Source organism: Rana temporaria, chromosome 2 (assembly GCF_905171775.1).
Source record: "Rana temporaria chromosome 2, aRanTem1.1, whole genome shotgun sequence".
NCBI classification, from domain to species: Eukaryota; Metazoa; Chordata; class Amphibia; order Anura; family Ranidae; genus Rana; species Rana temporaria.
In genome coordinates this window covers 242,399,874-242,417,530 of record NC_053490.1, presented here as the reverse complement: position 1 = coordinate 242,417,530, position 17,657 = coordinate 242,399,874, and the positions used below count along the sequence as shown (strand labels likewise).

General features: G+C 41.2%; 1 protein-coding gene across 2 annotated transcripts in view; it reads right to left on the bottom strand.

Moving 5' to 3' along the window:
- Positions 1-297: 297 nt before the first annotated feature.
- Positions 298-17,657, bottom strand: part of UBE2G1 (ubiquitin conjugating enzyme E2 G1) — a 49,764-nt gene continuing 32,404 nt past the window's right edge. Inside the window, exons 4-7 of one of the 2 annotated variants that reach the window (XR_005746962.1) lie at positions 13,297-13,475; positions 9,151-9,274; positions 7,586-7,747; positions 298-500 (exon numbers count right to left, since the gene is read on the bottom strand). Coding sequence is in view for 1 of the 2 variants with exons in the window: in XM_040336710.1 (XP_040192644.1) it covers positions 9,188-9,274; positions 13,297-13,475 (266 nt within the window). In the remaining variant the exon portion in view is untranslated. Of the gene's footprint in view, positions 501-6,288; positions 7,748-9,150; positions 9,275-13,296; positions 13,476-17,657 lie in introns of those variants that run through there. The other variant, XM_040336710.1, reaches the window with a different exon arrangement.

Genomic DNA, 17,657 nt, shown 5'->3' with positions numbered 1-17,657 from the left:
GCCTCCCATCCGGCGCTGGAAGATCATTTCCCTGGGTCTCCGATGGCGCGGAAGAGCCCAGAGAAGCACCGGATGGCGGCAGGAGGACATCCCCTCCCGCCTATAAAAACAAATCAAGCGGTGGAACTGCCGCTATGATCAATTTTATTGTGCACAGGATCGCCGGCTGAAGAGATGGATATCTGAATGATGCCTGTAGCTGCAGGCATCTTTCAGATATCCCCACTGAAAGTTACAGGACGTCATATGATGTCCAGCGGTATGGAAGTGGTTAGTAAATGAAGGAGGGCGCAATGGTTGTGGCTGAATCTTTCATCTGACAGTTTATTTTCATGTGTTAATAGAAACCCAGTGCTTTACAAGGAGACCGATGAATTTTCTCTTCCTGATCCATAACTCACTGACTATGACTACGGTTTGACAAAAGGGAAGTCTTCATCTTCAAATCCACCAATTCAAATCTTTTTTTTTTTCTTTCCGAAGATGTCCTTGATGCAGTACTGTAGACAGAAAAATTTGTAGTTTTACACAATTAAAAAAAGGGATTTTGCTACAGCAATGGAAAGAAGGTAATGTGCATTTTCCTAATGACCCGTATTTAACTGTACTGCCAGAGCACAGAATAGACAAGAACCATCTTTTGTGAGGTAATTGGTTGCCAGCTGGCTTCTGCAAAAAGTCTTGCCCAGCTGGAAGCCAAGCACATATCATTCTCAGTGCGGACAAGTCTATTATGTCTGGCTACTAACCAACTGTCATGCAACACATTTTGTTGGCTTCTTTAAGAAGTAGTAATTTTAAGGGTGTTATACATGATGAAATTGGGGAAAGGAGGGAAGAAGGCACAAATGACCTAAAAAGCAAAGAACAGTTATTATTACCAATTAGAATGTGAACAATAATCTAATTAGCATAAGCCAGGAGGAGGGATGGCAAGCTTTGCAGCGTACAGAATGAATTCATTTTTCGCTAGGATTCTGGGACATCTGTTCTGAAAGATGGTGTGTTAACCCCTTGTATGTATATTTATCACTAGCATCAGTCCACATGTAGATTCAAATATATTTACTTTGTGTTCTGGACAAACTCCAATAGAGGTAGAACCCTTGTTACTGTGCATTAGGATTCAATGCTGCCTTCCCATACATCATTTAAAGCCTTTACCTTCACATTACTAGCAACACTGCATACAAATGTCTTGTGATTTAAACAACTGCATACCTGCAAGGAGAAGCAGTTTGGTAGCAAACTTAATTTAGACCTTAAAGACATTTAACCCAAATATATTTGCAGGCAGAAAATATTGCAGACGCTCTGTTGTACTTGTTACCACAGTAACATTACATAAGCAAAACAGACAGTTGGAACAGAGCTAGCATTACACACTCCAACAGGTTTACAGACATTTATTGAATGTTCTAGCCCTTGTGGCTTTGCAGTGCTTAGTTTGTAGACTTAAAAACAAAATCTGTTAGGACAGAAACATCGAAGCTGCTTTTGTCGCCTTCTTTTTGAAGCTCATTAGCTGTCCTTTTTCTTTGATGTATTATTTAGCAATTGCTGATCCAGAACAAGCATGCCTGCCCCAGCACCTAAAACGCACTTTTGGATCAAATCAGTGATGTGCCAGAAAAAAATAAAAAATAGATGACCGCTCCAGGGCCTGCATCTTCAAAAAAATTAATTAAAAAAAAGGTCAGTAATAGTTGCTCCCATAGTGTTATCCTATCAGGTAAGTAAACTCTAAATTTAGCTGATGAAACTAAGGCTAGATTTGTCAGATTTCCTTTAGATTTGCCAAAACCTTGTAGTGCAAGGGCCTGCCTGATTGCATACAAATTTAAACTCTTAAAGTGGAGTTTCCATCCCAAATTTTGTTTAATAATTGTGCTCATTAGACCTAAAAAAAAAGAAAAAAAAATATGTTTTACTCATCTGGAAATGCCTGTTGCTATGCAGTCCCACAAAATCTGCCTTTGAAATCACCTATGATTCTGACATCATCTCCCTCTAATTCTCCTGGGAAATGTGTTTCATAATTTCCCAGGATGCAGTGCGCTACCCAATTATCACTCCCCATCCAAGACTTCCAGGAAGTAAGTACTTGTAGGCTTCACAATGCCCACGAGCAAAATGACAACGGTGTGGACATAGTTTTATAAACTATCTTTTTTGAATAACTATGCGGAGCGGATTGTAAAATAGTAAGTGACCAGATTTATATTATAAAAAACGCATGATGAAAGGACATACATTTAAAAAATGCCAATTGTGGTTGGAACCCCCGCTTTAAGGTTTGATCTCATATTATATTGTTCTGGTAAATCTGAAGGAAAAAAAATAATCTACAGAAAATTGGATAGTGTGCATCCAGCTTTAGGCTGGGTTCACATATGTGCAGTACCAGGTTCGTGGCTGTTCACCGGTTCAGGTCCAAATTTTTGCCTGAATTCGCACCCGAATCGGACTCGAAACACGCACAGGTGCCTTTTTCAATCCATATCGAGGTTACCCCAGACATGTGTGAAGCAGCTTCATTGAGAGCCGGTCACACTTGTATGTCATGTGAATTGGAGAGACCCACATCCAATTCACGTATGTGTGAACCCAGCCTCAGATTTACCAAACCCATAATATGAGTTCAAACCTAAACACTTTTAATTTGTATGCAATCAAGCAGGCCCTTGCACTAAAATAGTTGACAGCAGTGGCGATGCGCCCATTAAGGGCCCAAGGGCGCCAATCCCTCTACATAACGAATGGATAGATTAACGCATAGAATGAAACTATTCATGGTCGCCGCTACCACCTGAATTACAGCAGCAGGGTTTTTTTTTGAAGCACCCGATTAGAACCATAGGCTTCAATAAAGGTGGACTTGGAGCGCAGAGCATTGCGCTCAGAGCCCACCCAGGTGTGTTAGAAAAGCAAATATTACATTTGCTTTTCTAACACTGAACTGCCTCTCCGCTAATCAGATAGCGTGGGTCCAATACCCATTACCTGACTGGCTGAAGGCATAGACGATCCTATAGGATGCCTAGCGGAAGGAAGGAGAGATGCAGGGAAGCATGGAGGACCCGCTGCTCATCCAACACAGCTCGCCGCCGTCACTCACTGCAGCAGCCACAGCATTCTCAGAGCTGTCCGCACTACAGTATTCTTCAGTCTTTCCCTAACTGCTAAATAACTGCTAAATAAAAGTTCATGTAGGAGAAAAAACATGGGCCAAAAAAAAAAAAAAAAAAGAAGTTTAAAGCCAAGTTCACACAAGTGTTGCCTTTAACGCAGCCATTATTGCATGTTTCAGATGGGTTCCACAGGCGGTCCTTTTTTTTTTTTTACCGTTCTAAAAATGAGAAATGTATCACTTTTGACACTTTGCAACTGTGCCCACTGCAAATGCCATAGGTATGTTTTAATGGGTATTTTTGCCTTGGCCTGACAAAAGGCAACACTAGCGTGTGTACCCCTACATAAGCTCCCTGTTTTAACACTTGTTATTGGAATTTATAGGCGGTCTGGAAACATTGGGCTATGAAGTGGAAGAGAGGGGGCTGTGCTAGGGAACTAACGCTGAAGCTGCCAGAATTGCTAACAAGCTTTAGAGGCACACATTGTTTATGGGATCAAATTCCACTGGCTGCCAATGCATAGAGTGCTTCAGCCTCCGTTCACACTGGTGTGACTTGTCATGCAATTTTACAGGTCCAAATCTCATAAGTTGCACGCTTTCAAAGTCAGATTCAGTGTGAACAAGGGCTTAACCACTTAAGACCCAGACCATTATGCAGGTAAAATGGTTATGGGTTTGTAGTGGTTCTAAACGAAAGCCTTGTGGGGTTTTTTTCCCCCTTACCTTAAGCATTTAAGGACCGCCTCCTGCACATTTACGATGGCAGAATGGCTCGGCTGGGCACAGGCACGTACCTGTACGTTGCCTTTAAAGGAGTTCTCTGACCTTAAACTTTTAACCCTCGCTGTGCCCGGGCTGTAAAAAAATAGAAAATAAACTGTCACTTACCTGCCTACGATCCCCCGTTGTTCCGATATCGCCGTCCCGTTCTCCGGTCCCGGGCCCCTTCCGCTTCCTGTGTGTCGGTGACTCATAGTGCGCTCAGCCTATCAGCGGCCGCAGCAATGTCCCGTCGCGGCCACTGATAGGCTGAGCGCACTATGAGTCACCGACACACAGGAAGCGGAAGAGACCGGGACCGGAGAACGGGACGGCGATATCGGAACAACGGGGGATCGTAGGCAGGTAAGTGACAGTTTATTTTCTATTTTTTTACAGCGCGGGTTAAAAGTTTTAGGTCAGAGAACTCCTTTAAGAGCCCAGCCGTGGGTCGCGCACGACCCGGTCCGAAGCTCCGTGACCGCGAATCCGATTTAAGCAATTTTTATATAATTAAAATATTAGTTAAAAAAAATAAAAAAAAAATTGTAAAACCCTAAAACAGGGATATGCAATTAGCGGACCTCCAGCTGTTGCAGAACTACAAGTCCCATTAGGCATAGCAAGACTCTGACAGCCACAAGCATGACACCCAAAGGCAGAGGCACGATAGGAATTGTAGTTTTGCAACATCTGGAGGTCCGCTAATTGCATATCCCTGCCCTAAAATATGGTTTTACCCATGGACTGTTCTATTACAGGTATACAGGGTTTATATTTGTATACTTTATTAAAAAAAAAAAAAAATGTTTTAATGATTATAAATGTATTTTTCATTTATATGAATGGTGTATAGCTGCATTACAGATGTGGGATTCCATTCATTTACTATACACCATTCACATTTAAATAGGCACATGTATGAGCTTTAAATATTGATAAAAACTTAATAATTGGGTTAATGTATATTGTTTGGGAATGTAACATTTTAATATGTGGTGTATAATGTGTGCGGATTCGTGTTCAACTTTTGTATTCTTCACTGAGTTTCCAGGCTTTTGTAGATCGCTTCTCATCTCAACATGAGAACTGATCTACAGAGCTTCATAAACAGGCACTCAGAGGAGAGCGATCTCTTCTGAGAATGCCTGAGAACTGAATAGCGTTTTTTTTTACCGCACTTTCATAAAAGGACACCCAACTCCAGATTCTAGTGAAGCAGAAACGATCCACCTTCACTAGCACAAAACTGAGGTCTATAACCCAAGGTGTATGAATACTTGAACAGTAGAGGACACCTGCAAAGTAATGTATACAAAGTTACACACAACCCCTAAAATAAGCTTTAAAAATCCCTACAGGTCAACAGTGAATAATGGGCCTAGAATTATTGCTCCAATTCTGGAAAGCTCAGCAATATGTAACATGTAGCACAATCTGCGTGCGCAAAGTGTCTCCGATGCATGTGGGCTGGGCTAAAATTGTTGAGGGTTAAAAAAATAAACCACCAACATATAGGTCAGTGGCAATAAGGGTTAAACCAGACTATTGGTAAAAATATGTAAATACCTTAATGCAGGGCTCAAAATTTCAAGTCCTGAGCTACTAGCCAGGCCTCAAGAGTTACTCGCCACCAGTTGCCCAACCCAATTCATACACTGCCCTGCCCATAATTGCACCCGTAAACACGCCCTCGTACGGGTCTCAGATCTAGTAACCTGGAAGCAATGTCATGACATCACTTCCCGAATTACTGGAATCTTAAAGGCACACGTTTTAAAGAATAGAAAGTATTCAAAAACACAGATCTTGATGGTTTAAATACTTTCAAGTGCAGAAGGGGTTTGGGGTCTTATAGACCCCTCATCCCTCAATAAAGAGTACTTATCACCTATAACTGTCACAAGGGAGGTTTACATTTCTTGTGACAGCAACAAGAGTGATGATAAAAAAAAAAAAAAAAGAAGTGCAAAAAATGTTTTAAATGTACAGAATAAAATCGGCAGACAATATTGACTATCAGCCCGAGAGGTTGCAGTGAAACCTTTCCTCTTCGGCCGCCAATCTCATCGGGACTCTAAGTGTAGGCACAGATTGGAGGGAAATTGGTCATGCAGCCCTGTCATCACTCGCCCCCAGCTTAAATCCACTCGCCAAATGCTAGTAGGCGAGTGGAAATTTTGAGGGCTGCCTTAATGTCCATAGTCTGGCCACAGATTTAAAGGTCTGAACAGGTTATAAGTTGAAATCTAGACACAATTGAATGATTAGACGGTGTTGAGCATTTGTTGTTGGGCTACTTCTATATAATGGTTTCAGCAAAGAATGTACCATTGAGCAACACTTTTATTAACTCCCCACTGTGACAAAGACACGCAAATAATCACAACGGCTTATTGGAAAAAAATTATATTTTGGAAGAACGCACTACAGAAGGTGACAGAATTCCAAAATCAAAAATTACATGAAAATATACATCACATTTTTTTTCTCTTTGTACATTGGGTGAAGCAAAAAAACGGCTGGAGAAGAATAAAAACATGAACAGAATGAGAGTCCCAAAAAAAAAAAAAAAATAAAAAAAATGTAAAAGCAATGAAGTGTGTTAGAAAAAAGAAAAAAGAAGGATAAAACTTGGACAAAAAAAATACAAAAATGCAACATTGTGTCAAACCCTGAAGATACATTGATAAACCTACACATATGCATGCTTTCCTTCTTTCAAGTTCAAACCAGGCAGTCAAAGAGAAGGGGTTGTACAAGAAATGCAATCACTAATAGTCACTTGGTTGCCTCAATAAAAGCAGCAGGGTTTTAGGGGCTCACTGGTGATCTGCTACAGCCAGGTTGAGTATACAATTAGCTCAACTCTTTGAAAATGGTTTTGCATGTGACCCAAACAAACAATTTACACGATATATCGGAAAGTCTTTGTGATACATAAAGGCACTTCAGGAGTTTAATTACCAGAGCTTATTCCCCTTAGGGGTAAAATATTGATCAATTTTTTAAAAAAAGGTAACCAAATTCCTGCAGTGACCACATAAAACATCTAATAGTGGCGGAATTACTGACACTAAGAAAATGATAAAAGGGACATTGCATACTGAGCCATTACATGATTAGCTGCAGTAAACTGAAACATTTAAAGAGAAAAAAAAAAAAGAAGAATCTAAAATCCTGCTGCATGGAATTAAAATGATTTATTTGTTAACATTATAAGTGGCCGTTTCTGCATAGAGAAGACAGGTTTCATTTTAAGGGCAGAAGGAAAATAAACATCCTAAAGACCTCACTGAGCACTTGCCAGATGAGAAGGTGGAACCTAAATAGCCATGTAAGCCACCAGACTCCAATCTTGCATGCCTTCAACATAACAGGTAGAGGAGAAAAGAGAAAAAAAAAAAGAAAAAAGGAAGATCACCAGGAGATCAAGCTGAACAGATGATCTGAGAAATTCCGACTACAAATGCTCTCTTTTCCTTCATATTTTCTGCTCTATATGCATTCTCAGAAGACTTTACATAACTCATACCCGAACATCAAGAAAGCATTATTTGGTACAATGTGTATTTTTTGATGTACATGAACAGTATATATATTATCCGGATCATGTTGTGCTATGTACAGGTCTGTACAATTCTTCCTGAAGTTTAAAGCAGTTCTTAGATTTTGAAATGCGAAAATCACCTTTAAGTTGGCACTTGTTAGGCTCTTGTCAGCATTGATAACTGGCATGTTTTATTGCAACCCCCGGTGCCAGCCAGCGTTTGCCAACTTATTACAACAAAAAGTCCAGCAAAAGGTGGGTAGAGTGCAGGAAAAACAGTGCCTTGTTTCTCTAATGGAGACCTTAAAAACAGAAGAGATTATGAAATGTTTGCAGTTTATCAGTACACAACATAGTGACTATTCATAAGTTATATTGTAATGTACGATTCATAGAAAACAATCGTGAACTTCAAAACAGTGTTTCAATAAGGCTACTTTCACTCCGAGGTGTTTTGAAGGCGCAAAGGGCAAAAAAAATAAAAAAAAAATAGCGCCTGTAAAATGCCTCCCATGCAGCCCCAGTGTGAGAGCCCGAGTGCTTTCACACTGTGGCGTTGCGCTTGCAGGACATTAGAAATAGTCCTGGAAGCAGCAACTTTCAGGTGGTGTGGGAGCGGTGAATACACTGTAATCTTTGCAGGTGCTATTAACCCTTTATTTGGCTGCTAGCAGGGGATTAAAAGTGCCCCGCTAGCAGCAGAAAAGTGCTACTATTACAGTAGTAAAGCTCCACTAAAAGCGCTTTACAGCCAACACCCCCCGCGTGAAAGTAGCCTAAAGCATTACAAAGCATTTAGGGCTGTTAAAGCAAAAATGTAATACATAAACATAATCTTGTAATATGGATAAGAACATACCTATAAGCATAAACTGTCATGAAATGCCTTTAGTCACAACAAAGTTAACAGAAAAAGTCCAATGTGGTGTTATAAAGAGCCACCCCCCGTCATGGTAGGAAGAATCTGGAAAGACTTGTAGTCCTAGCTTTATTTTTTTTTAAAGCTGCAATTACAGCTTGTACCAGTCTCTGGTCTTATAATTCACGAAACTGCATCTTTCATAGAACGCTAAATAAGAACATCTCTATACTACAGCACAACACATTTAAACCCTGATGTAGGGGGCCTTTATAAGACCCCAAACTGTTTCCATGGTCATGGGCTATTTAGGTAGCCTTTACTTTGACCATTTATAGCTGCACTCCCATCTATGACTTGGCGCTCATGGCAGTGTAAATTTTGACATCAAGTTTCAATTTAGTTTTAGTTAGTCTTTTGACTAAAATGCCATTTTGGTTTAAGTTGTATTTCAGTCTACTAAATTCTAATGGATTTAATCAAATTGTAATATATTAAAGCGGACCTTCAGTAATTTTTTCATATTTCCTTCTATTAAATCTTCTGCCCTTGTTGCTTTATACAGCCCACATCCTGTTTGTCTGGTCATTAGCCTAGGCTTATGACATCATGCACAGCTCTTTCACTCTTGTGAGAGTTTGCCATGAAGGAAGGGAGGGGGGTGGGGACTGCAGAGCTGGAGGCGTGCCTCGGTCCATCTGTGTAAATCCAGGAAGTGAATAGGCAGCAGCTTTGCCTATGAGCAGTCTTGAAACTGGTCTACATGTGCAATCTTACCAACAGAGCAGAAATGCATGCAAAAATTGAAAGAAAAATGGGGGAGGTAGAAAAAGATTACCAATTTACCCTGAAATTGTGGAGCTACTAGCTACTGCTTAAAATGTCACTCAAAAGCAGTCTCTTGGCTTTTTCTTACACAGCGTGCAACTTTCCTTTTAAATTCTCCATTACGGTCTTCTCTCCACTCTTTCTATAAAGACAAAAACAAATCCATATATTTTCGCATTTTTTTGCTTCTGGTAAAAGAAATGAGATTTACAAAAAGCTCAGATTTTACTATTACAGGACTTAACACACAGGTGTAGCTTTGTGTATGTTTATCCCTTGATGGTAAAGACCTGGCTGTGACATGTTCAGTATCTATTTTTACGGTGCAACATACATACATATACATATATATATATATATATATATATATATATATATATATATATATATATATATATATATATATATATATATATATATATATATATATATATATATATATATATATATATATATATATATATATATATATATATATATAAAAATTGGCTAGTATGCGTTTGTGCACCAAATTTATGTATTTTTTTCCTAAAAAACCTGCAGATTAAAAATGCAGATTTTACTATGCACGTGAAAAAAATGTCAGAATTGCCCCAGTTTTGAAAAAGGATAAATTTTTTTTTTAGCAAGTCATCTTGATGGTGCAACTTGATCTTTTGGAGACTTGCCAGTTATGCTTTCCATACACTGTGCAAAATTCCCTGAAAAACCCTGTTAGCACCCCTTCTGTCTGCCATTCTTCCATTGAAAATTCAAAGGAGCTGGACAGAAAATTGTCAGGCTGCTTTGGTTGCTTCAAATTAGACGCAACTGCTGTTCTGCCGTCAATAGCCACAGCAAAATATTCATCTATCCGCCCTGTATAACATGGATGGAGAAAAAATAAAAATAAAAATAATCTGTTAAAGCGGAGGTTCACCCATAGAGAACACATTTTCCCCTTAGATGGATGCTCGTTTTGTCTAGGAATCGGCTAGTTTTCAAATATGAGCTGTACTTACCGTTTACGAGATGCATCTTCTCCGCCGCTTCCGGGTATGGGCTGCGGGAATGGGCGTTCCTTCTTGATTGAGTCTTCCGAGAGGCTTCCGACGGTCACATCCATCGCGTCACGATTTTCCGAAAGAAGCCAAACGTCGGTGCGCAGGCGCAGTATAGAGCCGCACCGACGTTCGGCTTCTTTCGGCTACGAGTGACGCGATGGATGCGACCGTCGGAAGCCTCTCGGAAGACTGTCAATCAAGAAGGAACGCCCGCTTCCGAAGACCCATACCCGGAAGTGGCGGAGAAGATGCATCTCGAAAACGGTAAGTACAGCTCATGTTTTAAAACAACTAGCAGATTCCCCTAGACAAAACGAGCATCCATCTAAGGGGAAAAGATAAAAAATAACCTAATTGGGTGAACTCGTGCTTTAAATACTTATTTTTTCACCATGCAGGCTGTGTAGATGGCAACTATGGTCTTTTAGTCATAAAAGGAGATAAATGCATCATTTGTACTATAAGGCCGGAATCACACTAGTGCGTTGCTTTTTTGAGCTGCGTTGTCGTTGCAGATTTCTCTAGAGGGTGTTCTGCAGATCAACTGCGGTTTAACTGCAGATCAGGTGCGAATTTGGAGACCTGGGAGAACTTCCGGGTGAGAGGAGAGTGGGGGAGAATTGTATTGAGCTGAATGAGAGAAACTCCTGCAGAGAACTGAACACATGTGCGAATTAGATGCGTACCCATAGAAGATAATGGGACTGAATTCGCACCTGAGCCGCACCGCAAGACATAAAAACCGCATGCGGTTTGGAGGCAATACGCAGTGCGAATGCATCGCACATATGTGAACCAGCCTCATTGAAAACAATGTATTTTGAAATGTCCTGCGAATTAGATGCGGTTTAAACCGCACTCAATTCGCATAGGTGTGAACCTAGCCTCACACTGTGATAGATGATTTGAAATCTGAAACACCTAATCAAGCAAATGCTTTGCTTGAATCAAAGTGTTATGGTATAAATTTAACATTTAAAATATATTTTACATTCACATAAGGGCCCATTTTAGAAATGAAAAAATATATTTTGCAACTTGTATTTACTGCTGCATTTCATATTTTAATCAATCATTCTATTGACTAAAGGCAAAATGCCTCATACAGTGAGGGGGGGGGGGGGGGAAGAATGGTAGCGATTCCCTGCTGATTTTGTAAATAAGTATTTTACCACTTCACAAAACATGACAGTACTTGGTGGCAAAGCCCTTGTTGGCAATCAGAGGTCAGACGTTTCTTGTAGTTGGCTGCCAGGTTTGCACATATCTCAAGAGGGATTTTGTCCCACTCCTCTGCAGATCCTCTCCAAGTCATTAAGGTTTTGAGGCGGATGTTTTGGCAACTCGAACCTTCAGCTCCCTCCACATATTTTCTATGAGATTAAGGTCTGTAGACTGGCTAGGCCACTCCAGGACCTCAAAGTGCTTCTTCTTGAGCCATTACTTTGTTGCTTTGGCTGTGTGTTTTGGGTCATTGTCATGCTGGAATACCGATCGATGACCCATTTTCAATACCCTGGCCGAGGGAAGGAGGTTCTCACCCAATATTTGACAGTACTTGGCCCGCCCATCGTCCCATTGATGCAGTGCAGTTGTCCTGTCCCCTTAGCAAAAAAAAAAAAACACCAAAGTACAACGTTTCCACTTTTAACGGTGGGGATGGTGTTCTTGGGGTCATAGGCAGCATTCCTCCTCCTCTAAACACAGAGTTGAGTTGATGCCAAAGAGCTTGATTTTGATTTCATTGGACCACAACACTTCTCACCTAGTTCTCCTCTGAATCATTCAGATGTTCATTAGAAAACTCCAGACGGGCCTGTACATGTGCTTTCTTGCGCAGGGGGACCTTGCGGTGCTGCAGGATTTCAGTCCTTCATGGCGTAGTGTGTTGCCAATTGTTTTCTTGGCGACAACGATCCAGGCTGCCTTGAGATCATTGACAAGATTCTCGCATATAGTTCTGGGCCGATTCCTCACTATTTTCACGATCATTTAAACTCCATAAGGTGAGATCTTGCATGGAGCCCCAGACCCGAGGGAGAGTGACAGTTTTTGGGTTTCTTCCATTTGAGAATAAATCGCACCAACTGTTGTCACCCTCTCACCAAGCTGCTTGGCGATAGTCTTGTAGACCCACACAAGGCTGGTATGGAATACAATCTTGTCCCCGAAATCCTTGGAGAGCTCTTTGATCTTGGCCATGGTGAAGAGATTGGAATCTGATCGATTGCTTCTGTGGACAAGTGTCTTTTATACAGGTAACATGCTGCGATTAGGAGCACTCCCTTTAAAGGATCACTAAAGGAAAACATTTTTTTTTGCTGAAATGACTGTTTACAGGGTATAGAGACATAAAAGTTAACTGATTCCTTTTAAAAATGATTAAACATAGATTAAATTCAATCATATAATGTGCCTCTAGTTTCACTTTCGTTTTTAAAGTATTTCATGTTTATGTGAACGAGAGACACACAGAACAAAAACAAACAAATCCAGGGCAGTGTTTTGTTTTTAAAATTAATCTGATTGGTTCTGTTAAGTTTTAGACACACAGTAATGACAGCTTAGACCACCGTAAAAAGCTCCCAGTATGATGGTTATAAGGAGCCAGACAAGCAGGAAGTGTGGAGATCACAGCAGTTTTACAGCAACATCAAAGCAAAAACGAACAATGAGGACAATGTTTTCCTTTAGTGACCCTTTAAGTGCTCCCAATCTCAGCTCAGTACCTGTATAGAAGACATCTGGGAGCCAGAAATCGTGTCGATCAATAGGGGATCAAGTACTTATTTCACTCATTAAAATGCAAATCAATTTATAAAACTTTTATGAAATGTGTTTTTCTGGATATTTGTTATTCTGTCTCACTGTTAAAATAAACCTACCATTAGTCAGTGGGCAAACGTACAAAATCAGCAGGGGATCAAACACTTTCCCCCCTCAATGTATGAAATCTACCTTAAATCATAAGCTAGAAAGAAAAAGTTAAGTCTTCATTACAAAAATATTGCCAAAACGTTTTATAAATACCGATGGACTAATCATGAATATCACAACTAAACATTTTGAAAGAAAACAAGAACGAAAAAACAAAACACACACAACACATAGAAAAACATACTGCTGCATCAACGTTGGCTGGGGAGTCTCCATTGGGATCTGCTAGCATAGAAATGACACTGATCATAATGGTTTCCACCGTATGAATAGGAAGCCAGCGCTCTTCTGGTTTTTCATAGCCATACTTATCCTCTCCCGGCTCATGAAGAATGGAAATGCATACATCCCCATTTTTATCAACTGAAAAAAAAAAAAAAGGAAAACAATATATCCAAGATGAAGAAAATATTCTTTGCTTTTAAACAATGTATAAAAGTGTGCAGTTTTAAATCTGCCTTTTAAAGCCAATTGGTTACTATGACACAATGGGGTTGATTTACTAAAACTAGAGCGTGCCTAATCTGGCAAAGCTGTGCACGGTAACCAATCAGCTTCTCACTTCACCTTGTTCAATCAAGCTTTGACAAAAAAAAAAAAAAAAAAAAAAAACCTGGAAGCCGATTAGTTTCTATTAGTTTCTATGCAGATAGCACCAGATTTTGGGCTCCCCAGTTTTAGTAAATCAACCAAGTGTCTTCAATTCTTAAAAGGGTTTGTAAAGGAAAACATGTTTTTTTTTTCCAAACATGTTATACTTAACTCCACTGTGCAGCTCATTTTGCGCAGAGTGGCCCCGATCCATGTCTTCTGGGGTCCCTCGGCTGCTGTCCTCTGGTCCTTGCGGGCGCGCTCCCGTGATACATCAAATGGCCATAGCCGCTCTCTGTATCACTCGGCCCGCCGCATCATTGGATGTGATTGACAGCAGTGCCAGCCAATGGCTTTGCTGCTTTCAATCCTTCCGCTCTAGTCAATGGGCAGGCTGAGCGGCGAAGAGGATGTCAGGGCCAAGCGTGGAACTTTCGAAGGGTCAGGTAAGTATAACGGGGGGCTGGGATACTTGGATGTTTTTTCACCTTAATGCATAGAATGCATTAAGGTGAAAAAAAACTTTCCTTTACAACCCCTTTAAATCCAAGTTGGTATGCATGTTATAGACCAGAAGAAGGGGGGGGGGGGGGGGGGGGAGACACCGTTTCATGACTAAGCCTATTTCTGACATTTGGTGTTTACAAGTTAAAACCTGTAATTTTTGCTAGAAAGTTACTTAGAACCCCCAAAACATATATCAATTTTTTTAGCAGAGAATCTAGAGAATAAAATGGCGATTGTTGCAATATTTTATGTTACACGAAATTTGTGCAGCGGTGTTTTAAAACGCAACTTCTTGGGAAAAAGACACTTTCATGAATTAAAAAAAAAGTAAAATAAAAAAAAAATGAAATAAGTAAAGTTAGCCCAATTGTTTTGTATCATGTGAAAGATGTTACGCCTTATAATTGCATGCACTCGTGGAATGGCGTCAAACTACGGTACCTAAAAATCTCCATAGGCAACGCTTTAATTTTTTTTTACGGTTACCAGGTTAGAGTTATAGAGGAGGTCACTTTTTATTGCTGTCACAAGGAATGTAAACATCCCTTGTGACAGTAATAGGTGGTGACAGGTACTCTTTATGGAGAGATCGGGGGTCAGGAGGCCCGGCAAGAGCGGCGGGGCTGGGATAACAACCAAGCGGCTTTTAGCCACATCAGTTGTTATCCCTGGAAAGCCAATCGCCGGCTCTAAAAAATTATACCGGGATAATGCCTGCAGCTGCGGGCATCATCCCGGTATAACCCCTTAAAACCGAGGCCACATGTGTGCATACACTCGGCGGCAAAGGGTTAAAGTAGCATTCTTTTCCATCTCCTCACCAACTAGAGTTATCCTGTAGGATGAAACTGCAGAAAAAAAGCCCCTCTAGAATGACGGAGTCCTCCGACATCTGGGTCACCTGCAGCCTTTCCCCTCCCCTACAACAGTGCTTCTGCAAAAAAAAAAAAAAAAAAAAAGGGGGTAATCGATGCTTCCATAAAAGTCAGAGGATCTGATATAAAGCAAATTTCCATTGGTTAACCATTATCCCCACGTAAACAAAGGGTTAGGAATGTCGGACCATAGATTAGTCATTGGTTATGCCTTAATAATGAAGGCACACCGACAACTCTGCCAGCTGTGTGTTTGACAGCATATGGCAGTGGGCAGGGTGGCATATAGACAGTGCCACTACTCTGCCCAATCGGTAATACAGAATCTACCCACTGCTTTCTGTTAATCACAATGGAGGCAAATACCATGGGGAACTAGTCTAAACTCCTCCATCCCCCAAATCAGGCTCCGTCAACCCAACAAACGATCCCAGCCGCTGCACCTGTGTGCATGACAGGCACAGTGGCTGGGGAGAGAGGTTAGGGACACAGCCTGCAATTTTCAGGCTCTGGCCTCAGTGCCAGCCGCTTCCTGCGACAGGTACAAGCGGCAGGTTCAGCAGCAAAATCTGTGGTGCAGAGGTGTTATGGTATTCTAATGATGTTCATTTTAGTTTCAATGAGCAGAGCCAATTAAAAGTATTTTTACAGTAAGAAAAATAAAACCCCTCTCATTGTCATCCATTTTTTTATCTTTATTTAAAGCGGGAGTTCACCCATTTATTTAATATGTTTGCCCTTTTCCCCTTAGATTCCTGCTCGTTTGGTCTAGGGGAATCGGCTATTTGTTTTAAAATATGAGCTGTACTTACCCGTTTTCGAGATGCATCTTCTTCCGTCGCTTCCGGGTATGGGTCTTCGGGAGCGGGCGTTCCTTCTTGATTGACAGTCTTCCGAGAGGCTTCCGACAGTCGCATCCATCGCGTCACTAGTAGCCGAAAGAAGCCGAACGTCGGTGCGGCTCTATACTGCGCCTGCGCACCGACGTTCGGCTTCTTTCAGAAAATCGTGACGCGATGGATGCGACCGTCGGAAGCCTCTCGGAAGACAATCAAGAAGGAACGCCCATTCCCGGAAGCGACGGAGAGGATGCATCTCGTAAACGGTAAGTACGGATCATATTTTAAAACAACTAGCCGATTCCCCTAGGAAAAACGAGCATCCATCTAAGGGGAAAATGTGCTCTCTGAGGGTGAACCTCCGCTTTAAAGGTATGTGGGATGTTCAGTAAGGCATAACAGTACATACAGCAAAATCTAGAGATAGACATTAAAACCAACATTTCAAAAAGGCAACGGGTAACAGGGAGAAAACCAACAAAGATAATTAACAGCTATATACAGAAAATCAAAATGTAGGTTATTGCCTCCAATTCAAATACAGACCGTTTTTCAAACAGGACTGTGGCGGGAACCACAAATTATAAATGACAGAACATCTTATGGGTCATACACATACCTATAGTAAATAATAGGAGACAAATGTGACCCTAACTAGCAGGAACCTAGCTAAATAGAGGTAGGGAATGACACATATCTTAAACTGGTTCCGTCACGGCTTTCTTCTCTGGTGATGCAAGGGTGGCACCTACCAAACACTGCATGCTGACAGTTTTTTCAGGGTAATACATAGAGATGGAGGACACCAGAAGTGTCAGAAAAAGACCGATATTAAGGGGTGGGAAAAGAAGGGGAAAGAGGGAGGGAGGGAGTTCAGGTGGGATCGACGGCTCCATACTTCCGATTAACAAGAAGAAAAGTACTCAAGTGTATGTCTCATAATCGTTCGAGAACCGGAACAAATCCCAGTGTATCCAACGTGTATGGAGTTCCTCCTCCCTTTCACTAAAGGCTGCCGTCAGGCGTTCCATCTGTTGAATGTCGTTCACCCTGGCAAATCATTGTGATACCAAAGGTGGGGACTGTTGCTTCCACATGCTGGGGACGCAGGCCCTTACAGCATTTAAAAAGGTTTTTCAGTAACGATTTGTGATTTCTCTTACAGGACATAGGGGTCAGATTTAGGAGTATAGCTGCCGGTTTGTCCTGAAGGGAGATATCTGAGCTTGTGTATGATCTTCAGGACGTGGCTCCAGAAAAGTGCCAGCAGCGGACACTCACAGAAGATGTGAAGTAATGTGCCAGTCTGAGTACCGCACATCCAGAACAACGAACGTTGTCCTGGAAATATTGATGCCAGTACCGAAGGGGTCCTGTACAAGCGCGTCAGGATCTTGAAAGTAATCTCCCGATATCTGCTGCACAGGGAAGACCTGTGTGCAAACAGCAGGATTCAAGTCTTTTGATCCTCCGTGAATGAAACATTGAGGTCTATCTCCCATTTCTTCAGATATGGGGGATCATGTTGCGATGTGGCTGTCAGTAGTATATTATAATAACAGGATAAAGATTTCCATATCGGTTTGTCTAATATGCATAGATCTTCAAACGGTGTGGGTCGTCTACGAAAGCAGCCATGATCTGGGAGGGATCGAAGAAAGTGAGACAGTTGTAAGATATTCCATTTGCCCAAAATGAAGGAATTGAGGGTGGGGTACAAGCTTTGAAGGTTA